Source organism: Anguilla anguilla, chromosome 1 (assembly GCF_013347855.1).
Source record: "Anguilla anguilla isolate fAngAng1 chromosome 1, fAngAng1.pri, whole genome shotgun sequence".
NCBI lineage: Eukaryota > Metazoa > Chordata > Actinopteri > Anguilliformes > Anguillidae > Anguilla > Anguilla anguilla.
In genome coordinates this window covers 67,326,907-67,354,351 of record NC_049201.1, presented here as the reverse complement: position 1 = coordinate 67,354,351, position 27,445 = coordinate 67,326,907, and the positions used below count along the sequence as shown (strand labels likewise).

Here is a 27,445-nt window from a genome sequence, read left to right as displayed (position 1 = left end):
CCCAGCAGTGTACTTCACACTTGAAGGATGTTTCGCTTGTTTTAATTTTTTTTAAAACTTATTTTCCAAACACAACATATGTATTTTACATGTTTCTTAAAATTGTGCTGTTCTAGGGCATAGTTCTGCCAATTTTTCAGATAACTGTGTATCATAGTCCTCCAAATCTGAGTGAGGTACTTAGCAACAGTAGTTAATTTAATCTAACACATTTCATGACTGAATGCCAATTGTATGCTCTAGTGGAATAAAAAAAAGTCAGAAAGTCAATTAGACATGAAATTCTGGCACATGATTAATGCATGTGGATTATAGTTATAGTAAAAAAGTATTACCAAATATTATTTTGAATTTGGTGACATGTGTGGCCCTTTCCATAGGGTAGCTGACCTCTTGAGCCATATATGAGTCCCCCTACATGGGCAGGGGTCCCAACAATAATTAAAACAGGATTTTGCATTGTGCATTAAAGCCATAACGGCAAAATATATATATATATATACAATTACACAAACACGGATTCACGGCCTGAGAAATTTGCACAGGAGAGAAGGACTGCTGACATTTTTATTACAGGCTGGCTGAGCTGCCACTGCAATGGAGACAAAAGGTATTGCTTATTATGCTGCTTATAATGCTTAACTTTGTAATAAACAAATGAACCATTTTCTGTCTTTCTGACACTTTGTGGCCGCTCTTATAATAAAAAGAACACATCAATCTCTTCCATAATGCAATTTGTATGCTATAGTGCAAGTGGTAGGCTGCTCATTTAGCAAAATAGCAGCGAATTCACAACACAAATTAGTCCTCTTGATACACAGTGCACAAAAAAGGTACAGCCTAAAATAGAATGTAGTGTCATGAAATTCCTGAATTCTGTAATATATATCCATAACATGAACAGCATAGCCTATATCCCATTACCTATCTCAATACCTAACCATTTTTGTGTGGGATAATGAGCATGTCGGTGTGCTCTGGGATAATTCTGGTGCCCAGTTTGGTGAAGGTGAGACTAGCAGAGATGAAGATGTGCACAGACGGCACCGATGCTCCAGGAATTGACAAATAGCATTTTGCTAATGCTGCCAGTTGAGGAAAGCGTGGCTCATTAACTCTTTACCAGTCAAGGGGATTTGTGTCAACAGAGAAAGGTCTTTTTAAACCAAACATCTAATCACCAGCATTAGGTTATTTGTTGATGGTATATTGAAATTTAACTGTTTAGTTTATAAAATGAATCGATCAAAATTCTTGTTAACAATTAACAGTTAATCAATTTATTGTTGACATCCCTAGACTGGGCAAAAATGGGATTCAACAGTAGCTAGGCAGAAACCACAGCTAACCAAGAGAAAAATCAGTGCTAATTTGGATGATCCCAGAGCCTTTTGGGACAATTCTATAGACAGATGAGTCAAAAGTGGAACTTTTTGGACAACATGGGTCCCATTATGTCTGGCATAATACATAAAGCAAATACAGCATTTCACAGTAAGAATATCATACCAACAGTCAAATATGGTGGTGGTAGCATGATGGTGTGGAGATTGCTGCCTCAGGACCTGGAAGACTTGCCATTATTTAAAGAACCATGAATTCTGGTCTGTACCACAACATTCTTTAAAACAATGTCTGATCATCTGTCCATGAGCTGAAGCTGAAGTTTCATTGAGTTATGCAGCAAGACAATGATCCAAAATACTAAAGCAAGTACACATCTGAATGGCTAAAAAGAAGCAGAATTAAAGTTGTGGAGTGACTTAGTCAAATTCCTGACATGAACCCAATAGAATTAAGACACTTCTGCAAAGAAGAGTGGGCTAAAATTCCTCCACAGCAATGTGAAAAATAAAAGTATAGGAAGCGTTCGGTTGCCATTGTTGCTGCTAAAGATGGTGCAACCTGTTATTATGTTTTAAGGGTTCAATTACTTTTTCACATTGGCTAATTAATGTTTGATAACTTTTTTCATTAAATAAACAAAATAATTTGTCTAATATTACATTTTGTCTAAAGATCTGAAACCATTCAGTGTGACAAATATGCAGTAATAGAGGAAATCAGGAAGGGGTCAAATACTTTTTCACAGCACTGCATGAATGATAAATCCAACCAATTCATTTTCAGCTAGATTGTTTTGAAGTAGATATGTATGTGCATATCTATCTATGTATTTATGTATGTACGTATGTATGTATGTATATATGTATGCCTCTTGCATGTATGTACTGTATGTCTTGCAAAAGGGTGACAGAAGTGAAAGCAGTTAAAGTTTATGATCAGAGAGAACTCAAAACCCTACAGGATCCAATACCCACCCTGCAGTCATTTCCGTGTGCGATGCCATTAGATGATAAAGAAGCAGCGATCAAGGAAACCGCTTCAGCTTCACTTCCTGTCAGTTGCTACGGTGACTGGCCTCACTGTGGTGTTGCACTTGCTGTCTCACTTGAATTCTCCAAAAGAGCTGAGAGAAGAACAACTGCAATAAAATGTAGTCAGGGCTTCTCATTATGAGCGCCTCTCTCGATGGCATTTGTTCTGGCTGAATACTCCCTTTGTCAGAGTGAACCCTGAGCTGAACTTCCACTGCTGGAACAGTTTTTATGTGACAGGGGACCAGTTGAATAAATAACTTTTAAGGGTGGGGCCCATGCATTTGTTACAGACTATTCTTTCATAACACAGATTTCATTAAAATTGCATTGAAGCAGTTCACTAGCACAATGTTGTCACAGTTGACAAATCTCACAATACTGTCAATGATAGCTCCTTTCATATAAATTCATAATGCTATGCAAAGCCTTTTTTTGTACAAATATACAACATCTGTTTATCTGTGTCCTGTATAGAACAGGGACATTTGCACATTTCTGCACTTGTCTAATATACATGACCATATCACGTATGAATACAATACTTTGCTCTTCATGTTTTTATTGTCTGTTTTTTTCTTTTATCCCTGTCTGAAATGTCTCATCACCAAGGTAATCCTGTCCAACTGCAATAGCATCCTCTATTAATTCAAAGAGCACCCAGCACGTGCTGCTCTGTGGAGCTACTGATCACATTCAGTGCAGGCACAGTCTCAGCATGTCACTGCACGAAGGCCCACTGTTCCTGATCGGAACATCACCTGACAGCAACTCTTTGCTATATGCATTTTGGGGTTATATTGTCTTTTTGTGGGTGCATTGTCTCAAGAACCAACCAATTATGCCACCTAGTGGTTCAGAGAGAGAGACAGCCATGGGAGCTCCAGTTAAGGAAGGTCACATAGGTTTGAATTCTGTTTACCAAGATGCAGGTCAGCATGACTATAATTACATTACTAAGATGTATCATTTGCCCTGTAGTGTGTTTAACAACACAGTCGTGACTTGTACATATAAAGTTTTTTATCTTTCAAGGGAGGGAGGAAGGGAGAGAGAGAGAGAGTGTTGTGAGAGAGAGAGAGAGAGAGAGAGAGAGAGAGAGATGACTCCAAACAATACATGCTGGTAATGCCTCACATCACCAGATCAGCTATATACATGCAATTACATTAATTTACATAATTAACAGCTCAAGAAAAACACCATAGCACAAAGTAAGATACCTTCAAATAAGCACAGATATACTTGGAACACATATAGGAAAGATTATTCTCTGTGACAGCATGGGGATATATTCGTTCCAAAGATAAATTAGTTCTCTATTGTTGTATAATTGTTCTTTGGTGTATTATAGCCATTATAATTGGCTTTTCTCTGATTTTCAATTATATTCTCTATTCAGTTAAATTTTGAGGCACTGCGGTTCAGTAATGCCCATATTGGCATCCAATTGAAGACATGGGAGTTATATTATGCAGGATTAGAGAGGTTTTAATCTAAGGATCACAGTTTGAAACCTCAACTGTAAGGTTTCATATAAACGTAAAATTATTATACTCAAAGACAGGTTGTATATCATCCAAATTAATAGTTTCCCAAATGCCAGCTCATTTCTGTCACAGAATTTCTGTCTCCCAAGGTTGGAATGACCACATAAGGACAATGTCTTTGTTTTGTCCTATTTCCCAAACCGGTCACCTTTTCTGTAAACTGTTCTGCTCTCATTTCTCCTTTAAGTATGTCTAGGAGTTGGGAGTTTGGAAATGGAAGAAACACAAATCAGACTTCCTTTTTCTCCTCCACAAATAGGAAGCATGACACTTGTTTGCCACTTTTGAGATGAGCTGGTATTTGAATGCTGTCCTACCAGATACAAAGACATCAACAAAAACTACAAGCATACTTATGTTAATTTTCTTCTGGGCCTAAGCGGTAGATATGGCTCCAACCAGGACAATTTATGGCAGTGAACCAATCATTGACAAACTTGAATGGTTACAACAAGGTGCTGTCTGGTTAGTTGAGGGAAATTTGAGACATCATGTGCAGTACTGTGAAAATGAAGGGCTTTATTTTAGTATTCTTTTTACACTTCCTGAAAGCGGATTCCAGCAATACCACCTATGGGAGCCGACAGCAATTTTCTTTCTATCGAGATGTGAACTGTCCATTGATACCAAACTTATCAAAATTAGCTCCCATATCCATGACGATATGACATAATTTATGAAATAAAATTATGAAAATATATTGAGAAGGTTTTCTGCATATATTTTAAGTTCTTATCACTATCACTATAATATTGCATATGTAAGTTTACTTTACTGGAAAGATTTTTCCCACAGGAAAACGTTAGCCACTCAGTGATATCTGCCAACCCCATAAAATTTTCTGATTGCCTGTCATTGCTCTAAGAAAGTATAAATTGTTTCCATGTGCTTTCCTAGGAAGTTTGTATGATGGACATGGTAACAGAGTCTACTGCTGACAGCACCTGCATTCCTGCAATAGTTATCACAAAAAAGGGTTAAGCCACCTCCCTTTGAGAGGAGTTTGCCGCTGGATTATTGCAAAATTCTTTCTGAGGATTGTACTTGTCAGAACAGGCAGAGGCAACCCACAGTGTCAGCAAATAGAGAGTGGGGAGGGGGGAGGAAGGGAGGATGAACAGGAGAGGAATCCAATCCACAGAGAGAGAGAGAGAGAGAGATGCATAGATGCATAGGGGTGTGTCTTAACAATTAGTTCTTCAAGGAAGTGCAGCACAAAATATCTTGAAACAGATTCACAGACAAAGCGTAGCAGAGAGACAGAAAACAGACTTTTGTTTTGTTTCCCTTTTACATTGTGAGCAGAGGGGGATCCATGTAACTTAATGCTGAATACCTGATCCAAGCCAGAGAGGAACCAGAACTTCAGAGGAGGGAGGGAGACCCACAAAAACTCAGGTAAGGACCTTCTCAATTTGATCATAACCGTCTCATCGGTTTCTGCAGGATTGTGAGGTTGCGGGTAGACAGTAGATATAATGCTGACATTTCAACTTTGTGCACCACACTTCCCCTTCCTCTACTTCAACCTGATATAGTAGTTCACTGTGGTATTTTTTGTTTTTCTTTGTTATTTGCAAAACATGTATCTGAACTGTAGAGAAGAACTGTCACTACTGCTAAAAAAAAAAAACTTTAGTTGTTGGCAGACAGCCTTTGCTTTGCTAATAGCTTGAGGAAGAAGCACATGGTAGAAACACATGGCATGACTTGGCGTGTTCATTCTTGATCAGAGGTCAAAACTGTACAGATAATTTCATTTCTCTTTCTCCACTTTTACACTGATGTTAAGCATTCATTGAGACATTCCAGACCCCTGCTTAAATCAAGCTGCAACAGGTAGAGCTGTGGAGATATAGCCACATAGTGATATATGGTCTTTGGAAGTTTATCCAGTCCTGACTGATGCACAAGTTTATCTGCTGGGTTTATCTTCATGAAAATGACTAAAGCTTGTAGACTCTTGTGCTCTTCAAGATTGTCTGTATAGAACAATATCAATTGTGCAGGTACTTTGGTATGAAAAAGCGTTTATTTAAAAAGAGTTTTGAAAGAGTTGTTCTGAATCTGAAGGAAATTGCATCTTTATGGTGATGCTGTGTCACTGCAGGGCTGTATAACTGATTAGTTTCACTTCCTTCTTGAACGAACAGAGATGTGTATTCATTTAGAAACTACAACTGGGTCTCCCTTCTTAACAGATATGATCACATTCAGTGGCCTACAAAAGATTTCCTGCTTTTCTGGATATTTTGTTTTTACATTTCCCTTTACCAGTGTATCATTAGACGGCTGTCATTGACTGAGCATGACTGACTACGTGTCAGGAAACATGGTAAATGCAGATATTTTGTTCTGATGTCCATGGTGTGATGCTGTGTCACATGAATATGGCCACACACAGGGGTTACGCCAGGGTAGGCTGGCATGCTGCTCAATGACAGAGGGAGGAAACTGGAAACTTCTGCTCTTTTGTGGGACGCTACTCTATGGCAGGGGTGACTGGACCAGCCTGATGTCCAGTCCCCACTGACACATGGTCAGGTGACTGGCTTCAGCATGGTCCTGGAGCGCAAAGCTTAGAAAGATTTGATGCAAGCTTTGCAGGGCAGCACTGCATGGTGGCAGACAATACTGCGGTCTCTGGCCAAAGCCCCTGGAAAGTACAGGGCTTACCACTGCAGACAGCTGCAGGCCACAAGGGACCATCATTTGTGGTATGCTAAATATTTAGCCCACTTCATCACGTGATCCTCCGAATTACCCTCTTCATTTCAACGCCTTCCAATTCTGGCTGGATCACCTCTACCTGTCCTGCACAGATGGAATTAAGTGAACCAAGAGAGGCAGGTAAATCAGCCAGGATTTCCTCTGGTCAGAATTCACAATGGCTCAGAGGTACTTTCTGACAACTGTTTACACGCTTTAGCTTTCAATATTTGTCAAATACAAAATTGATATCCTTTCGAGTAATTTGTTTGGATTGCATTTTCTGACCAACTGAACTGGTGGGTTTTATAGAAAAATGTATAATAGGACTGACATGTATAATAGATCACTGAACAGGGCAGGGGTGTGGGGTGGGGGGTGGGGGGTGGGGGGGTGAGGAGGGGTGTCAATGAACACACACCTCTGTTCTAGTCTGAAAATGGCAAGTTAACTTCAGAAATATACAAATTCAATGATATAACCATATTTTATAGATCTGAAAGAGCACAAGTGGGTTCTTTAAACAGAGCTCTAAGTGGGTAATCCACCATGTAAACTATTGACTGCTTTTACATTGGCTGAACATTCTTGGGCTGAAAAAATGTCTGGGTATAGTACATTTTATATAGTATATAGTACATTAAACAGACACTTGAATCATAACCTTTCACCTATTGATGATGCTAGATCATTGTAAGAAGTTATATTATAATGAACTACTTAGGCCCCAATGGTCTGTTCAGCTGTGAGCATAATCACCATAGAACTGTGATGACAATGAACAAGCTGTTTTCTTTTTTGAAACATATCCCTATGAGACCTTTAGACATAGTGACAACATGCTAACCTAATCACCAAACCTAATCAAGGCTATGTTCCAGTATTTACGATCATGGTTATTTATCATTCTGTATTTCCTCATAGTTACGGTTGAATTCATGTGATATCATTTAATGTCAGAGCTTTGCAACTTTTCAACATGAACTGTATTCATTTAACTAGTATTTTTGTTGTAAAGGACGTATTTTTAGAGGTTGAAAAGCACCTTGCTGTCCTGAATCTATTGAAAGCAATGGTATCACCACTTGAGAGAACATTTAAAGTCTATGGCAGCACAGATAACTTATTACCTATTTAATGTTGTACTGTAATTTCTTTTAATCCAGGGTTAAACATTACAAAATACACCTCACACATTAAGAAATCGTACCTGAGATTATAGTTGTATTTGTTGTATCAATACTGACAACAAGCAAGGTAAGAGCTGCTTTGTGCTGAAATAATGTATCCATATCCTGATCTACATTGAGACAATGGTCACCCTCAATTGTAGTGCTATTTCACAACATTGAGGGGAAGCACTTTGGTTACAAAAGCTGTCTGGTGCTGGCTGAGTAAAATCACAGCTTATATTTCTCTTTCAAATCACTGCCAAAAACAGCTACAGATTCATATTCCTGTAGTGAAAATTAGCTGATTGTCTCTCAAATCCCAGTATGCGTATTGCCATGAAATTTGACCAAGAGTCTCTGAAATAGCTGTTAAGCTATTTCAACTATATTATCAATTTAATAGGAACTAATAAAATGAATGTCTCTAATCCCACCAGAGAGAAAGCTTTGTACTGACGCTTGTCATTAGAGATGCACCACTTGCTGTGCATTGTAAGTTCTCTGCTGTCAATAAGACACAATTTTAATAATTGAAAAATCAATACAACTTATAACTAAATTTAAAAAGGGTTCTACCGATCAAACGTTGAATCAAATCTCCGACTTTAATGTATAGGTAAATATGAGCAGGTGGTTGATGGCTTCCTCCATGTTTGCAATTAATGCATTAACACTCAGATCACTACATAAACAACATGATCCAGAGAGACAAGCTATTTTTATAGTCTATTTAGCTGTTGCACAGCCACAGTTCACAATAACCAGGGCTGAAACCCAAAACAATTGCATCACACATGCTGGGGGAGGGGGGGGAGGGGACCTGGCCGGCAGCCAATCACAGTGGAACTTTAGCCCAGTGAAAGGCTCGTCAGCTATAATGATGGGTCAATGGGTAATGTTTGGTATGCCATAGAGCTAGGGGGATCCTATCGAGGACCTGAACTGATGGTTTAGGCATTAATATCAAGGCTTCATTTCTTCAGTTTGTTTTCAAAGCAAACTGGGAGTGAGGGCCTGTAAAAGCCTGTCTGAGCTATGCAGCCCACAATCCTTGGTCTCCTGCTTGTCTGAGCAGGCAGTTCATTGCTAGTCTTCACTGAACTACTTCTGGACAAGAGCCCTGGAACTTTCAACAGCAGAACAACAAGACCAGCTGTGTTTGAACAAAACAATAGAGATACAATGCTGCAGAAATCCCAAATTCAAGTACTGTAATACTTGAAATATGAAAAACAGCACACAGCCTAATCCCGCTGGTCCTATAGGATGAAATGGTTATAAGCACTAAAGGAAAGTCAGTAGTAATCACTTGAACGGCAAATCGCAGAGAGACATAGCGATAGAGGGCAATGTTCAGTGCATTGTGATCTCATATATTCAAAAGACCAAAATTATTGATGACTGATGGGAAGATTATAAACTGAAGGGAGTTCTTTGTTTGTCATATTTAATATAAATAAGAGCATGGAGGTTGCACAAGGACTGTAGAATAACAAAATGGTCTTGCTGGTGAGTATGACTTCTTTTCCGATTCATATAGATGTGTATTGATCTGAAGCCTGCTGCCATGATCACATTTCCCTAAGGAGGATCTTTAGTTGGCTATACTCCTCTCGGAGAATCCAAACAGTCTGTGTAGTGAAACAGTGCTGTTTATGCTATGTGTCGGCTGAACTCTCAGAGGGAAAGGGCCTGTTCCCTCGTAGCACGGCAGAGGGTTTCATTGCCTCAGCCCCAGAAGAGCCCTTTTTCATGACTTCCCTTAAGTGGAGCGTATCCGCGATACAGAAAAACAAACGGGGCATGAGATAAGAATTATAATGATAGACTGATGAGCCGTGACTTCAGCTCTGTCTGGTTGCGAAAGTTCTTCTCAAAGCAAGAACATACTGTAGCATGGTTTAAATGAACCCAAGTGCATGTAGTATGGGCCTTTGTTTTGGATGAACGATAAGGTAGGAATTGTTGGGTAGGCTGTTCTTGGTAAGAATAGATAAGGTTTCAGGATTAGTATTTTTTAAAAGTACATTTATTTCATTATGCCAAGAAAACAGAAATTGATCTTTATTGATTGAACCCAGTAAGATCCTCTCACTCAAACAATTTGGTGAAGATACGGTGTGTGATAACTCAATTGCCTGCTTGTGGAAAATATCAAATAACAATCCAGTTCAATGCATCTATTGTCCCTTTGAGGATGATGGATGTAATTTTAAGTAAACAAAGGCACACTTCATAAGCAGATGTTTGCACCCTAATAAAGATAACATCAAATATTGCAACAAATATGAAACCTGTACTGTTGGGCAGTTGTGCAAATGTGTGGTGACATAAACTGGAAAGTGATACGACTTTAATAAAACATGCTAATGAACATGCACTTTACTAATTTTCTCTTGTTTGCACCGTGAAATATTTTGACTCCTTAAATCTTTGATTTTGTTGATGCAATCTCAGTCGTCTCATTTTCTTCACACATGGAGGTGCCTGCCTCTCAAACATCTGCCAAAACTCAATCCCCATGGCAACATGGTGGATCCGCAAAAACAAACATGTTCAAGCCAGAGCATTATTATTCATTTCCCTTAACTCCTTCCCCAAAGAGGCAATACACACAATGCCCCATGTGGAGGTTAGAATATCAAGAAGCAAAATCTGCCTGCCTTCTTCACTGTGTTGCTAACTCTTAAGATCATCTCACCGAATTTACCTATAAATGTGCTGTTCTTTGCTATGTTACAATTACAATTACAATTTGGTATTTAGCAGACAGTCTTTTTGACTTACGAAGTTGTACAGCATCGGGAGTGAACATGGCAGGATCAATGATTAGTCTCCAAGTGCTGTGCATTGGCAGTAAAGAGAAGACCACAGAACATACAGGACATATACACATATTCCAAAGTAAAAGTCAGAGGACACATCAAACTTAATACAAAGCAAGCAAAAGGAGTTAATCGTAATGTCATAACGTGAGGGTCCAAGCATAAGTTCAATGTGGACAAGCGATAGGTCTTGTGTATGGGTTAGGATGGACTATGTGATGTACTGTGGCTAGAGCTGGCTGGGGGGTGGGGGGTGGCGGGGGGGGGGAGGATTGTTCCACCACCTTGGAACCAGGCAGGAGTAGAGTCTGGACCGGCCAATCAATGGCCCATCTGTTGCAAGGAGGGAACGACTAGTCAACCCGATGTAGCAGAACACAGGGTGTCAGATGCACACCGATAACTACTGTGTGTAGTGAAGAACAACGAGGGGAATTCTTAATGTAAACAAATTTATTTTCACAAGGATGTCATGTTATGATTGCAGCCTATGAAAATCCCTCTTAATGCATGTATTTTTCCCAGTTAGTAAGTGTGCCTTGCAATATTTGCAGGTGGCTGTCTTGAAAAATCTGTCAAATAAATAATTGTAATTTGCAGAAATCTAATTTCATTCATTTTTCAGTTTTAATTTTAATACATTTTACCAGATTGCCAGCCATATGCTTGCAGGGACTTTCCTTTTATACAAAATTCTTTTAAAATCTCACATTTTCCTGAAATTTTCCAAAGAAAGTTCTTGGATATTTGATGCATATTTCTGGTATGGGTCACAAATATTACTGCAGAAATATTTTGAGAAACTTGCCATTATAGGACCCATTTTGGAAAAATATTTAGGGCCTGTAGGTACGTCCTTTAAGATCCTGTAATTAGCCATTTTTAAAATAGTTTTTCTATTCCAATTTTCTTTTCAGTTGGTATCATAATAATTCATTTCTTAACAATTCATAGAATTATTTGCATTATCGGATAAGCCCCTCCCAAGGGGTTTTTACAATGACATTTTTTCTGTGTTTACTTGGTTAACACTGGTTATATCAGAAAACAAGCAAAATAAAACGGTATTTGTGACCCAAAACTCAACTATATGTTCAATAGTCTGCCTCCATAGGAAGTTCCCCTGTACACAATTTCAGTAAAAAATGACGTCAATGGAATTTTGTGTCCAACATCATCTGGAATGTCCCTACAGCAATACAAAAACCAGTTCCACAGACAATAAGTGAACTACAGTATTTCTAAGTTATGGATCTAAGTCCATGTGTATAGATGATCAATACATGTTTGTCAACCATTGGCAACCCCGATGCAAACTGAACAAAAAGTGGCCCAATGGATTTCCAATGAGATATATTATGTTATTAAACCAAGTGAATTGTTTTCCATCATAGTTTACAATGCAAGTAAAGTTGTACTTACATGCTTGTACTATGTATTATAATTGTGCTCAGAAAGCTTGATGAGCTTTTTAATCTGCGGTGGTGAGCCTTTTATGCACATCAAGTACAGCCAGTCAGTCATGTGATGGTTTCTCTTTGAATGTGTGTATAAATAGGTTCCAGTAAGTGAGCAAGCATGAAGTCAGAATAAGTGTTCATATGAGTAAGTATACTAATTGTGCCTGTATAACACTTATCAGCAGGTTTAGGGAGTACCCTACGCATACATTCCTGGAATATGCCTGCAAATCTCTTGTCTATTTATAATGTCTGCAAAATAATTTTCACTGGTCTAACTCTGAGTCTCCCTCTCTTCCATCTCAAAGCAACTATGGAGACGTTCAACTCCAAGGATATGGCCATGAAGGCACAGAAGAAAATCCTCAGTCACATGGCCAATAAATCCGTTGTTCATATGTTTATTGATGACACCAGCAGTGAGATTCTGGACGAACTCTACCGGGTCTCCAAGGAGTACACAGGAAACCGCACAGAGGCCCAGAAAGTGATAAAGGACCTGATCAAGGTGGCTGTAAAAGTTGGTGTCCTCTTCCGCCACAACCGTTTCAATGCTGAAGAGATGAAACTGGCCCAGGACTTCAAGAAGAAGTTACATCAGGGAGCCATGACTGCCATCAGTTTCTATGAGGTAAGCCTACCTGTTCCGTTTCTGCTACACACATCTTCATATCCACAAAACCACACTTTGCAACTCTGAAAAAATGTGAGGCACGATTGGTAAGGATACTCACTGACTTAAACCAATGTTTGAATAAAGAAAGTTCTAAGCAACACACCAAATTCTTCATATTCAAAGATCAAATCTGTAGCTGCAGATAACTTCAGAGATAGAAAGATCAAATTTAACTCAAGATCAAATTAAACCCTTCAAATGACATTATGGGCTGCTGGGTAGCTCATCCGGTTATGGCATCATGCTATGGTGCATGGATGAGCCCCACAGTCTTGGATTGATATCGGGCTATGCTTGTGCTGACTATGGCCAGTAGCTCCATAGGGCTACTGGCCATGTTACACATTGCATCTTTATTGCCATGTGTAACAAGTACAATGGAATGCTTACTCCCCATTCACTCCCGCAGTATAAATTCTAAAACATAGATATCAACAATAGATAAAAAGTAAGTATGTACACAATAAGTACAGAACTAAGTAAGACTTTTCAATACTATGACGCATTATGACAGGTGGTGCAAAAAAGTGGTAAAGTGACCAAGTGCAGTACAGTAATGATAGCAGCATAATAAACACAATAAAAGGTCTTCCTCTGATTCCAGTTTATGCAAGCTTAGCTGTAGTCTTTGGTGTGAAAAGAAGCAGACTTGTGACAGCATGTGTTTTAGAGAAGAAAGAAGGTTGTCCACACTCACCAGAATTAGCAGTGGGGTTCTCGCGTGAACGTGGCTGCAGTTGCAAACAGTTGGCCATTCCAAATAAGGGTAGGAATTGGACATACTCAGCCCCATGTTGGGTGCCAAATTTATTTCATTCATTCATTCATTCATTCATTCATTCATTCATTCGTTCATTCATTCATTCATTCCTCTCTCTCCTTTCTTCCACTGGCCAGGTGGAATTCACCTTTGACCAGACAGTGATTTCAGAGATCTTGACAGAGTGCAGGGACATACTACTCAAGCTGGTGGAGAAGCATCTCACGCCAAAATCCCTTGGACGCATCAACCACGTTTTTAATCATTACTCTGACCCAGAGCTGCTGGCCTCCCTCTACAGTGCGGAGGGGCCCTTCCGCCCCAACCTCACCAAAATATGTACCGGCCTTAACAAGCTGGTGGAGGAGGACAAGCTATGAGTTGGTTGACATTCACGGGACTGAATGCCTGACTGTGGGTGGACCTGCTCAGAACTGTGTACCAGGGATGAGTAAGCAACATTACCTAAAAAAGATTAAAGTCTAAACAACAACTGGCTTTGAACAACTCACACACAAATCCAACCACATTAGATGTGACACCCATGCTAAATTGTCTTACTATAAGGCGATTTTGTCCCACCCAGTCTGCTGGATTTGAAGATGAGGTTAGCACTCTAAGTGGTTTATTTCACATGACATCCATGCACATTCAGCTGAAGAGTAGTTATTTCAGTGTTATATGAAGAGACATCAATTTTTTTTGTGTTTGTCTGAGGGATTAAAATTCTGTTTTACTGGACACTGTAAGAATTCCAAGCAGGATCCGGACAATTTCAGCCTGTGATTTTTGGGCCAGAAGAGAATTTCCGTCCTGCATTTTCTGTACACAAAACCTTCCACTTCCTTGTGTGAATGTGTCCCTGTGTATGACATTCCCCAGGATAAATAACTGAACAAAAATTATTAAAATGGAACAGAGAAGACTGAACTGTAACCAAGGTAATACAACATTATTATTATTATTATTATTATGCATAATAATAGCAATGATCATAATAAACACATGGAATATTTATTATTACTGAAAACTGTAAGTGTAGAATTGTCATTTCACTGAATGATTGGGTTTCATTACTATATATAGTATATATATATATATATATATATATATATATATATATATATACAAGGAATACTGGATTTGAATAGTTAAATTTGAGGGTTGGATATTACACTGCCATCTACTGATTAAATGTGGTGTTGTGTGCTATGTATACAAATATACATAAGATTGTTCAAAACTACTGAGATTTATAGATCTGAAATGAATTTATTAAATTTGTTAAATACACTCATTTTACAATTATTTGAAATTAGACTGTAATTTAAGCATTTTTACATTGAAGCTCAATATGGATTCCATATATACCTGTACTGTAAATAAAATGCCTATATGTAACAATTGCTCACTTTATTGGTTCACTGTTTAAGTTGCTGTGAATCGCTGTCAATATGTCCATAGCTGTAACATCATTATATAACAAAACCCTACCTTGAAAGATGTATCAGAGACCAAAACATTTTAAAAAACAACTCAGTACACAACAATACACAATAATGCATCACACTCAATACAGAACATCACACAATGGTAATTACATGCTTGCACACACAAAGGATCAATGAAGCATGGATTTGCATTTAACCATATCATCATGTCTGGTCATAAACTAGTAAATGTTGCAAACTAATACTAAAAGTATTACAACACACCTCTGGGTGTGTTGTTCCATATGAAAACACTGCCCAAATTCTGTATACCTGAACAGAGAATTACAACATGAAGCAAAGTTCTTGTTGTTCAATTTGGTTGATTTAATAAATAATATATATCAAAATGTGACATTTATTTCCAGTTTTTATTGTAATGGTGGGTCCAGAATTTTGTTTGTATACTGCATAGAGTAGTTTTGTTTTCATTACTCTGGCTTGAAACCAGCTCACAGTGAAGTACAATTAATGAAATGGGATCACGGAGTGCATATGCAATTTTGCCATCTCTACAGTCATTGGTGTTCTGATAACAGAACTTACAATGGCTAAGTTCATCATCACTGTCATGCACTGACAATGCACTCTCTTCTGGCAGGATTGAATAATGAAAAAAAAGTTTAAAATGACCCTGCCTTGTCACATAAATATATAGATTGGGTTATTAAAAAATGTATATTTATACATAACAGCTGAAGATGAATTGTCATAAATAATTTCACAGACCAGGTTTTATTTTTAAATTAAATTTGAAATTAAATACTAGATCAAATGGTAGTCCGAGTGCTATATGGGGTCTGTGCTGTACCACAGCAATGATAAAATAAACTCTTCCATGGGTGCTACAACAGGTGAAAGCAGATAACAGCTGTCTGCTATAAACCAGCAGACATCTGCAAAAAGCATATACTGCCCTTCGAAGTATATTTAGAAATGCAGAAAAAGCTACATTAAAACCTGCCCATAATGTAGCACAATGTCTGGCCGGCTTTGATGACGAAAATAAATAACTGGAGATATATGAATAGAGTAAATGGTTGAATTTGTCATTTGTACATTCTCTCAACTAGTATGTAGCTGAGTTTAAGGGATTTCATAAATGACCAGCTGATAAAGGAGTACCTTTGCCCATGTCTAGTTTTTTCTCCCTTCATGACAGACATCCTTGTTTACATGTCTACAGCTGAGGAAGTTTATTCAGAATTCAACCAATTTTGCATAATTCTGCAGCTCAAATGTGGGTGGATCACTTTAAACAAAACAACCAAACAGAGTCCTGCTTCCCCACATCAAAGCACTGAAAGCAGACAAAACCAGGCAGGCGCACAGATAGAAGCCTTTATTCGCTTGGAGAATATAGCTCAGGGGCCAGGCTTTGCATGAAGGCACATCCTAGATTGGAGTATGTTCAACAGGCATAAAACAACAGGGCTTTGTAGAAAATATTATATTTAACCAAGATGTGTTTTCTGAAGGCAAATTAACAAATGCTTCCAGAGACTGAAAAAAATGTCAGAAGTGATTACTAAATTTTCTAATATTTTCTCAATACTCAATACTTACCTTTTTTCACTATATTCAACATTTTTAAAAGGCATTTGCTTGTTTTTAATCAATCTGTGACATGTGCAATCCTGTATTTTTAGACCTTGGCCTTAAAATTAATTTAACACAAGTGTTTGGCAAAAAGAATGGATGGTGACATTTATGCCATATATTTCTTCTTCTTCCTCAGAGGCCATTCAATGGGGAGACCTTAGTAGTGAAGCCCAAAAAAAGCAGTTTGTCTCTGCACATTTACTAGGTTGTACAGTAAATGTGTACGAGATGATCCAGAGTTTAGTTTGGTCAACACAAGCCATCCATGTAAGATGTGTCCCATACCAAAATTAATCTGTAACATTTCATTTCCTTCATGCCAGTCTATGCCAGAAGAGGCCAAACTGAGGTGCCTACAGCAGGTGCAAAGCAAAACAAAAAGGCATCAAATAGACACGATCATGGCAAAACAGTATAGCTCAATGATCATGCTTGCACTACTTCAGTAAGAATATCACACTGGGTTAACCTTACACTTCTGTAAACCATCTTACAAAGGTAATCAGACAAGGAGCAATACAAAAATTCACAATCAAGAAATACGTCATACTGTTAGAAGGCTGAATAACCCACAGTTTACTGGCAAGGCCAGCAAACAACAATTCTTTCTGTTCTTTACAGTGGCTGAGACATTACCATTGATTTTGGAGATAACAGAATTTTCACCAACTGGAATAACACAAAGTAATAATGACACATAATCAATATACAAAACCCTTTTAATATTGGGCAAAGGGTACAAATCAGTAGATCTATTGCGTGGAATAAAATAGTTACACTCATTCTATATTCTTTCACGTTTTTGTAGTCTGGCAGAGGCACAAACACACACCCACACGTCAGAAATGGGCTCATTTGTGCATTTCATCAGTCTTACCTTGTAAATGAGCTGACGTGCTTCAGTGTACTTTCTCTAGAGTGCAGGTGGTTTTTTTATTGACCAGTCTAACATCTAAAACTGGCAAATATGCCACCAAAGTATGACACATACTTATGACAAAGTCTATAAACACTGAAACATTTTTTTTCTAAAATACCGACAGACACACACATATTTAATTATTTATTTTTCTGCAGGATCCCTGAACTTCACCTATTAATAAATAGTGCATAAGATAACATCTATCATGACTGAACAGTGCATTTTTTGCCATTTTTTCTTAATACCAGCCTATATTAAAAGGTCAAGAATACTTAGAAAACTGTTGCAAAATGTCTGTTGCTAATTGTTACAAACAAAAAAAACATAACAAGCACCCAATGATCCTTAAGTTCTTACCTTATAAGGTAAGAACTTCAGGATCAGCCAGTTAAGCCTGCTGACTTAAAAATAAAAACCATGGCATACTGTACCTGCCTCCCTATAAAAGACAGGCAACAATGACATCACAGTTCAAAGATCTCATCCTCCTTGTCCTTCAGTTTCTTGGTGCATTTGGTGACGGTGAGTGGGACAGCCCCCAGCACAGCCCGCTGGTGGGTCCTGAGAGAGGAACTGAAGCTATGGGACTCCGTAATCTGACTGGCTGAGGCTCTGCGGGTGTGAAACTGACCCACACTGAAAAAACAAAAAAAGCAAAAAAGTCATAGGTTAAACATATGACTTACAATAAGGCAGGAAGGATAAATAGTTTACTCAAAATGACAACAGCCTGACATCACGAAGTCAGCCATTTAAAAAGGGCGCTCGTGAACACTACGCTCAGCAAGAAATACGGGTCTTTCCATACATTCATTTATTGCCATACAAAATTATATACTAGCAATGAATCATACAAACAATGTCCAGATAAAGACTACCAAGCAACATGCACATAAAATGAGTTGAAAATGTTTTAAATGCAAGACAAAAAAAGCAAAAACATGCTTCAGTGGCCTTATAAGAAATCTTCAAATCTTGATATTCTTCAAAGGTTTAAAAAAAGACAAAAAAACAACCATAGGTGGAACTTCCTATGAGTAAATGAAGTGGGTAAACTGATGTGAACTTACAGTGCTTCCTGTGATTTATAAATATGCAGCTGCCAATTTTTAGACATCTAACAAATAGGCTAAATATTCTGCACATGGGACTACTGCTTAAGGTTTAAGGCCATTGGTTTTCAGATCTTCCATCCAGAAGGCCAAATGAACAAAAAACAAGAAGCATGAATTAACAGATTAACAAGGATATCTGCTGATCCCCCCGCACAAAGCACACAACTGAACAGTGGACTGGTGGTCACATCTGGACTTGCTGCAGGGCAGAAGGATCAATTACCTCTTCAGCAGAACCTCACACTAAACTATCACCACGCCACATTAACAATACTGTAGTATTATATGACATGTATGAAAAATATCCTTCTGCATAAGAAAATCTATATATGCTGGTTACCTTCCTGGTCATTATGTTTAAACAATATATAACAATTATGTCTTGTGAGAAGTTTCAAATTGTAATTTCATTAAATTACAACCTGTAGAATACATCTGAGGTTATACACAAAAAATGCTCTCTTCAATTCTCTTCAATCCATAGCTCATTCATTTATAAGAAACTGTGGATATAGTCTTGGAGTGTGCAAACAGTTGAAATGGTCCAATATAAATGGCCTAGTAGAAGAATGTAGGAGACCCACATGTTGTTGCATGAAAATAGATAAAATCCAAAGGAAAGGCTTAAGGTGGCCTGTATACATCCTATCAGTTTGAGAGAATTATCTCCTCTCTCTACTCAAAATCTAGTTAAATATTTAAGATTAGAATTTTAATACATAGCTATATTACTCATGTTTTGTAGCTTAATGCTTAACATTGGTAAATTGTAATAACTGTTTGTATACCAATCGATGTTTGGCCTGCATTGATTGGATATTGACTGTTGTGTCCTAATTAGCCAGCTGTGCCCTATTTATCATTTGTATGCCTATTTATCACACATTTTACGGCTTCAATGTGAACTACTGTTCCATATGCATCTAGACGCTGATGAAGGTCTGTGACCGAAATGTTTGTCTTTCACCTTGAGCACTGCACTTCATAATAAATTTGTATTTTTCCTAAAAGCCTCTCCTTTGGATTGTATTCACAGTTATGCAACACTGTGGGTCTGCCACATTTTCCACTAGTTTGTTAATTTACCCATTTTGTTTAAGCTTAAAGGATGAAATAAACAGGCATAATTTAAGAGCCAACAGAGAACAATCCCTTTTTTAATTAAAAAAAAAAAACACCAGTAGGAATTGTATATGTACAAAGTTCCATAAGTAACATGCAAGATGGCAAATGTATGTTGTGGTTACTGATGCCTTGCTCTGTAATTCAGCACTGTTTAGTAGCTGCTAGTGAGGATAACTGACACACAAAATGTGGTGTATTGGGCTGAACCCATTTTCTCTGCAACGATAGACAAGCTATCTGCCAAGATGCTACAGCATGGATTCAAGATATACAGTGTGTAGCCTATATTTTTTCGATGTAGTCTACATTATAAAACAGATGTACAGATGGTCAGAAGATGCACATCCTAAAGACTTAAGTGCACCCTGTTGTCATTCATAACTGAAATATACAATCCTCACTTGAACCATAACACAATAGAATTGTTTCTTTCCAGGAAAATGTTGCCTTACCCCTTCTCTCCTTCTGCAATCTTCCTAGCAGCAGCCTGTTTGGACTGGTCGATTGAACTATCTATCCTTTTCAGGAAGTCCATTGGTGAGATGTCAGACTCTCCCTCCACCCCACTCGCATGCCCATCACCTGTCCCGTTGTCTTGCCCAACATTGTGACTCTGGTCCTCTCTATGGTCACTCTCAGCCGACTGGCTGGATACTTTTTCTGCCGACTCTACTCCATGTACTCCAGGGTCGGTCAGCACTGGGATGGAGAGTGACTTCTTCAGGAATATGGAGTCGTTGGTGTACAGTCTATTTGCCCTTTTAATCTGTTCCATCTATAAAACAGAAACATGCATGTTTTTTTCTGATGGTTTAGGGTGTAGTGTGATGAAGCATAGTGGGGTTATGCAGATAAAGATTAGAACTAGACATTGGTTTTCAACAGAGAAAACAGGTCATCCGCTACAGCTTGCGTTTCCTCATTCAAAAACACATTTACATGGGCTAAGTTAGACATCTGTTGACAGCAGATGGTTGAGAAGTTAAACTGTATCGTTAGCTAATGTGAGCTACAAACAGGCTATATCAGATTCCAAAGGCTTCTTCCCATTCATTTGCATTTGTTAAGCGTTTCGTTTCGTTTCATAGAACGTTAGACATTGTTCGAGTCTTTGTTGGTTCGAAAATGTAAGTTACCCAGGTATACCGGATGGCAAACATTAGCTATGTGATTGCATGCCAGAGATAGCTAATTATACCTCAAGCAACTAACTTAAAGAAGAAAAAAAACTTTTATCATTGTACTCACTGATACGCCATACTTCAACGCGAGTCCTTGCAGCGTATCCCCTGGTTGTACTTGATGTTTTACCCGTCCCTGTTGCACTGGTGACACGGGAGAACGTACAAGACTACCGTAAGACTTGGTTCGGTTCCCACGAAGAAGCCCCGTAGCGCCAGCAGGAAAGGGGGCCTGTTCAGAGGACATGGAGGCTGTGGTCGTGTAGCCACCGTAACGGCGGAAAAATATAATTACTAGTTAGCTGACTTTGGCTAGGTCCGTTTTGAACATTGTTACTGGCGTATGTGGAAAACAATTTTAGAAAGCGAACCAATTCGTTTTCATGACGGTCAACAACATATTTGTTTCCCAGTTTACCATTAACGTTTCCACGGCATCTGGCTAGCTAGCTATATCAGTAGACGCAAAGTAGTTGGCTAACTAGGAACCTAGCTTCAGCTAAACTATTAGCTACAGTATGTAGCTTCGATAGATACATAGCTAAAAACACAAGATAGCCCAATTAGATCTGACGCGGAAACAGACGCTCATACAAATAAGTGTTATCTATCGAGTTAACACGCCAGATAATGTTTTATGTATTCAAGCTTAACAGCGTTGCTGATTCCAGTTAACCATTACACCCAGCAGCGAGCTAAATAAAATGTCACGGAACACGACTAGCTCAATCTAGCTAACGCATGCTAGCGTGAACTCCTCGGCACGTTCACAAGATCTAGCCGGTGCCGCCTAGCTACATAGCAAGCTAACACAAGGTCCTGCTACTTTCTGATTCAAAATGCGAACATAATGCAAGTGATGTGGCTGGGCGCAACATTCTGACATAAAGTCTATGTTAGAAAGCAGCAGATTGTAGCTCCCTCAAAAAGAGTTTTTACTGATGTTGCCAGATTTCTTAGAATGAACAATTACCAACTGCATCTCATGTAAAATGCATCTCTGACCACCATTAATGTTTGTAATTGTACAAGGTTTCATATATAAGTAAAGCAAGCAGGGAAAAGTCAAAGGGACTTATTAAAACTATTGTTTGCTGTTTAAGAAGGTCGATTTCACATTAAGTAGCTGAAATTGTTCACAATCTCCTTGGCCTGTAAATTAAGTTAAACTCAGTGCCATTTTAAAATGGCTATTCCGAAGTCACAAATGAAAACAAATGACTAAACACTGAACAAATTAAATATATTTATTTTCATTTACATTGCTTTTGTGTGCTTATGGAAAAGTAATATATGTAGCTAAGCCGTCGGTTTTAGTATATGCACCCTGCAGGGCTGAAAGTTTGTCAATAATGAGGAAGGCAGGGGCAAAAGAGGAGGGTGTGATGTGGTTCGGTTTAAGAGAGAAGACGGAATGAAATTTGGACATACAGTTTTAAATAGTACTCCTAATGAGGAAGTAGATCAGTGAGAGTTGAGATGTGGGAGAAGTGACTGTTGTTATCTTGCCCAAAATCAAATTTATAGAGAGAAATCTTGGTTAAGAATCTGGGAGATAAGGGGATAAATTATGATTTGAAAGAATTATAACAATGAAATTCAGGGAATAGGTGTTATTTTATATTTCAGAGGTTAATCAACAGGATGTAGTTTTTTTTGTTTTTGTTAGGCTGATTCACACTCCTTCCCATTTGGTGGCGGTAATGCTACTAAACGTTCGTTCTAAACCACCCAAACCCATAAAGAAGAAGAATAAGAAGCAGAAGCTCAAGCTAGTGATCTTTGGAAGTGAGATACTGAAGAATTGCTTTCAGGTTATTGAACAGCAGCTGAAGGTTTCGAAATAATGTCATTTAAAAGAGAAGGGGACGATTCCAGTCAATTAAACATTCTTAAGGTAAGCAGTGTTATCACGACGGTAACGTTAATGTTAAATATACATTCACTGATGGCTAGCTTGGCAAATGAAGTCATAACAGCATGATGGGTTTTACAGCAACTACGACGAGGTTCAGTTTGTAGCTATTTAGCTAGGTTATGTTTCTTTCTCAGAAACGACGTGTTGCAGATCTCTTGTCAAACTTCATTCCTGAAGACGAAGCTGCCTTAATGAAAAACGGAAGGTAAGAGCAGTCGCATTCTAAAGCCCCAATTGTCCAGAACGTTTTAGAGCTAGCTAGATAACTAGAGTTATGTAAATTGTATCTTAAATAGAAAAATGTGTCCACAGTTATTTTTTTACATTATAGATTTTCGAATGTAGACTTCTAACAATTTTTTTTGTAATACCTACCTACCTTTCTACATTCAGGTACACCTGTTTAGTGTGCTCCTACCGTCCTGTGTTTGATACTGTTGACATGCTGACTGTTCACAGAAAAGGAAGGCGCCATCTAGAAGGTATGGTCATACCAAAGAGAATCTCTTTGGTCATACCTAATATGTTTGCTTTGTTGTTTGTCAATCCATTGGACCACCTCTCACTGACTTTCCTAAATAACTCGCTGATTTTCAGGGCTGAAATGGTTTTATGGAAAGAAGACAACGTTACAGAATGAATTAGAGAAACGTAGGCATCATAATTATGTTCAGGCTGAAGAAGGCAAGCAGGTATAATGTTAAATTATTTTACTTACGTATTTTTCTAGACTTTCTTATACTACACACATGCTCAGAAAACCCAGCATCCAGAGTAATAATGTCTGTGGTGTTTGGTTTTTGTTTTTCATGTTGTGTTACTCATTGCTCCATGACATCCACTATGCATTCTTTCTCAGGAAGAAGCAAAAGCTGCTCCTTTACTTGCACAGACCCGTAGTATTACCCACCATGCCCTGCTGAAGTCCATACCCTATAGCAGCTGCCACAAAAAAATAAGGTGAGGATCAACAAGCTTGGTATGTTGCTGAAAGTAATTGAGCGCTGAATTTTCCTGTGGCCTTTAAACAAATGGATTGTGAGAGAAATTCATGAACAGAAATCTGTCCAAATGCATTGCTAATAAAATATTTTCCGAGCTACTGCCAATCTTGTACATGCATTCTTCCTTAGGTTCTGTAGAACACAGTGGGCTGCATTTGACGTACATAAAACAAATCCCATGCCATGCTTTGTAGAATCATCACTGATACTGTGTGTGTATGTATGTACATATATATATATATACATATACATATATATATATATATATATATCTATATATGTGTATATATATATATATATATATATATATATATATATATACTATTCCATTTTGAAGGTAAAGACCATATCTTAATGCTGTACTTTTCTTGAGGTACAATGCTCTTTATTCTTTGCAGTTATTTGATTTCTCTCTGTCGTAGTCTTATATCAGATTAGAGATTAACTGTGTGTTTCTCATAGTTTTTCTTTGATTCCCATTAGCTTGAAGTCTGAAAAAGGCTCAGCTAGCTCTGGTCTGGATTGCCAAACTTTCACCCCCCCCACCAACAAATCTTCAGCACTAAACCCGGCACCATCTGCTGAGATGGTGGGAGGCGTAAGGAAGGAAACCAGATCTCTCCCAGATTACTGCTGCAGCACAAAAGGTACGGTCTTATTAATTTGTTATAACGTGCATTATTGCTCTGTTGTCCTTGAATAATGTGTTTTTTTGTGATTATGTAGCTATATTCAACATGTCTTCACTTGAATTTGTGACACTCCAATCAGACCATCAGACACAGCCACAAGCTCAGAAAAAACAGGAAGCAGTCAGGAAGAAGTCCAGGCCCACAATTCCCTTGGACCCTGAACCCATATCAGCACAGAGGCGCAGAGAGCTGGATCACTATCTCAAACTGAAAAGGTAGAGTAATTCTGCTGTGAAAGCAGTTCCAGTCATTTCAAAATTACATTTGTAATTACTCATTTGTAATTACATTAGTAAATTATTAATCGTTAGTGAGTTAAATCGTAGCCAAGTATCAAATGTATTTTTTACTTTTATTCTTTTGAACATGAAACTTAGCGGTCTAGCGGATAACATTTCATCCAGCTCCTTGTCAGTTGCACAAACTCTACTGATATGGTTTGAAATAAGGATAAAATGGGGTGTTGGGCATAATTCTGAACTGGGTTACTTACTACATAGTTTATCGTAATTTTTTGGAGTATCAAATTTTTTGTTGAATCATTGTTTTCTTAGTAATATTAAGTAATCATCTTGGGTAAAGCAGAATCTGGTGTTTGACATACATGCTTGCAGTTCTGCTCACCCCCCACTGAGTGTCACTGTGGCGTGCATCTCATGCTGTTCCCTTGTGTGTCTGTTCCTCTCAGTTCCGGATGGCTGCAGGACAAAAACGGCAGTTGGGTAAAGGATGAAAATGTGGAATTTGACTCAGATGAGGACCAGCCCTCTCCCCTCCCCCCTCTTCCCCACAGCACTGAGTTGACAGACATCCCAGAGCAGGAGCAGCTCTGACCCCCTGACCCCTTATCCCAAATGCACATAGTCTGCATTTCCCCAACCTGGCAACCAACCAGAGGACAAGTGCAGGCACTGAAGAGAACCCATGGTCAGTTCTGTGATCGGAGTTGTCACCTGGAGGGAGGACAAGAAGGATGCTATTTTCAGCATCCTTTGTGTTGTTCTTTCTCTCCAAGTTGATTTGCTTTTAAGACCTTCCATTAGAAATAAGTCCAGGCCAGCTTACTCTAAATCAACATCAGCTATTCTAATATTAGTGCTAATCTGAACGAGAGCTGCCACTGGTTAGCGTTCTTCACAGGTTTCATGGTATGGTCATTCATACTCCTCTGTGACCCACAACTGTCCACTTCGAACAAATCTAATTTCCCCATGGTTTAAAGAGAGCGAGAGGGCTTCATTTAGAGTGGCTAGCTGGCTCCTAAAGATCTATGTCTATGTTTAACTCAGATTGCAGCATGTTAGCATAGGGGGATTTTACATGTGTGTTGAGGATGGTGCCAGTGTTTAGTTTTCCAAGTTTATTTTGTATTTTAAAGTGCCCGTAGAAAGAAATTCCAGAAAGGTTAATTTATTAGTATGAGGATATGTTTAACATTTATTTGTTGAATTAGATTTGAAGGCTGGATGATAGACTTGGTTTATTGTATATGCATAATAGTCATGCTCTAAATGACTGACAGCTTCCAAATTGAATTTTTGTGAAAAAATTTTTTTTACTGAGCCAATGCAGCTACGTGGACCATATCTGCAGATGTTCTCTTAAGGGAACAGGGTATAACGATATATAGAAATGTTGACAATTATTCCAAACTCTGTAACTACCAATCATATGTGCCATCTGTAATATCCCAGAATTGACATCATTTGTTTATCATTTCTGAGTGAATATATTATCTTTTGCTATATGGCCTGAGCTACTGATCAAAAATGTTTACACAGTTTCCCTGTCTCAGCAGTTGTAGTCTTACCATTGTCTGGCTACCTAGACATATTTACATATTGTATTTATTGTATTACAACATGTAAGAACACCTGTATCACCTGTTGTGACGAGTTATGCTTGTGGTTCAAAAATGTGGGGACCACTGTGCTCGCATTGTGTTTTGCTTAAGCTGGTTATTTCAGTGAAAGTCCGGTTGTGTCCTTCACCTTGGTACCGCCCTTCAAGACCAGTTATAACTGGCTGTGTGGGAAACCAAAGCTTTTTTTCTGTGGTCAGTACACAGGGCAGTATGCAAAGGAATGCGGAGCAGGTGAGGTGTCATTGGACATGCTGTGCTTGTCATTTGATTTATGCATATCTGGTTTGTCCAAGTGTTGGTGAAAGCCAAAAGGGAAACATAGGATGTATGCCAACACCAGCTGTAGCTCTCCTTATTCTGCCGCATGTTGTGGTGTCTGTGAGTGCAGCTCCTGTGACACATTCCAATGTTGATCATTAGAAGGGATCCACATCACTCTACACGAAACAATGTGCTGTTCTCAACTGGTAAGTCCAATGTTTCTCCATAGCTCCAAGTAAGTTTAACTTGTTGCCATGAGCATCGGTTTCATCCAAAATACATAGACGCCGCACATTAAGGTATATTTGATAAAGTGAAAATTGGACCCTTCTTTAGACTGTGAAAGTCTTGAGAGGTTAGCAGCTGTTCTGGAGAGATCTGTAAATCTCCACTTAGTCTTCCTGGATGCGGTCTCCACTTGCCTTATAAATGCAGGAGTATTTTGAGCACTTGTAACCCAACCGCCACTGAGCTGGTTTCTTCCACTGTTTACCCTCCAAGCTGCTGGTATAAATAGGCCAGGTGAAGGAGGGGGCCTGACATGCCCTCCATGGTCATTGTCTAGTTGTGCAGATATTGTTCAAGACACCTAGAGGCACTGCTCTACTTCAGATGTATACAAGTGGTGTAGCATCTGCCCCATTGACAGTTGGTACATCAATAACACCTTTTATTTTTTATGGTTTCCTCCAGTGCTTTGTGACCAGACCAATGCGACTGAAAATGTCATTCCAGAAA

The 27,445-nt window shown here is 38.5% G+C and overlaps 3 protein-coding genes across 5 annotated transcripts; 2 read left to right on the top strand and 1 right to left on the bottom strand.

The window, feature by feature from the left end:
* Nucleotides 1–5,085: 5,085 nt before the first annotated feature.
* On the top strand, nt 5,086–14,643 carry tnfaip8l2b (tumor necrosis factor, alpha-induced protein 8-like 2b). Of its 2 annotated transcripts, XM_035423143.1 has the most exons (4): nt 5,086–5,329; nt 12,196–12,242; nt 12,406–12,728; nt 13,671–14,643. In XM_035423143.1, exons 2-4 carry the CDS (start codon nt 12,239–12,241, stop codon nt 13,911–13,913), a joined length of 570 nt encoding a protein of 189 aa, XP_035279034.1. In that variant the 5' UTR covers nt 5,086–5,329; nt 12,196–12,238; the 3' UTR covers nt 13,914–14,643. The 2 variants fall into 2 exon arrangements, with proteins under 2 accessions (XP_035279034.1, XP_035279040.1); XM_035423149.1 differs by lacking the exon at nt 12,196–12,242 and having other exon boundaries at nt 5,087–5,329.
* A 1,707-nt stretch (nt 14,644–16,350) lies between these two features.
* lysmd1 (LysM, putative peptidoglycan-binding, domain containing 1) lies at nt 16,351–21,938 on the bottom strand. The gene is made up of 3 exons (XM_035423134.1): nt 21,036–21,938; nt 20,240–20,562; nt 16,351–18,183 (listed from the first exon to the last, which is right to left on the bottom strand). The coding sequence occupies exons 1-3, from the start codon at nt 21,213–21,215 to the stop codon at nt 18,012–18,014; spliced, it is 675 nt and encodes a 224-aa protein (XP_035279025.1). The 5' UTR covers nt 21,216–21,938; the 3' UTR covers nt 16,351–18,011.
* Nucleotides 21,939–22,445: 507 nt separating this feature from the next.
* On the top strand, nt 22,446–26,783 carry scnm1 (sodium channel modifier 1). Of its 2 annotated transcripts, none has more exons than XM_035423118.1 (8): nt 22,446–22,865; nt 23,021–23,091; nt 23,280–23,368; nt 23,484–23,578; nt 23,746–23,846; nt 24,353–24,537; nt 24,662–24,797; nt 25,271–26,783. In XM_035423118.1, the coding sequence occupies exons 1-8, from the start codon at nt 22,815–22,817 to the stop codon at nt 25,413–25,415; spliced, it is 873 nt and encodes a 290-aa protein (XP_035279009.1). In that variant the 5' UTR covers nt 22,446–22,814; the 3' UTR covers nt 25,416–26,783. The 2 variants fall into 2 exon arrangements, with proteins under 2 accessions (XP_035279009.1, XP_035279015.1); XM_035423124.1 differs by having other exon boundaries at nt 22,450–22,865; nt 24,374–24,537.
* The last annotated feature ends 662 nt before the right edge of the window (nt 26,784–27,445 follow it).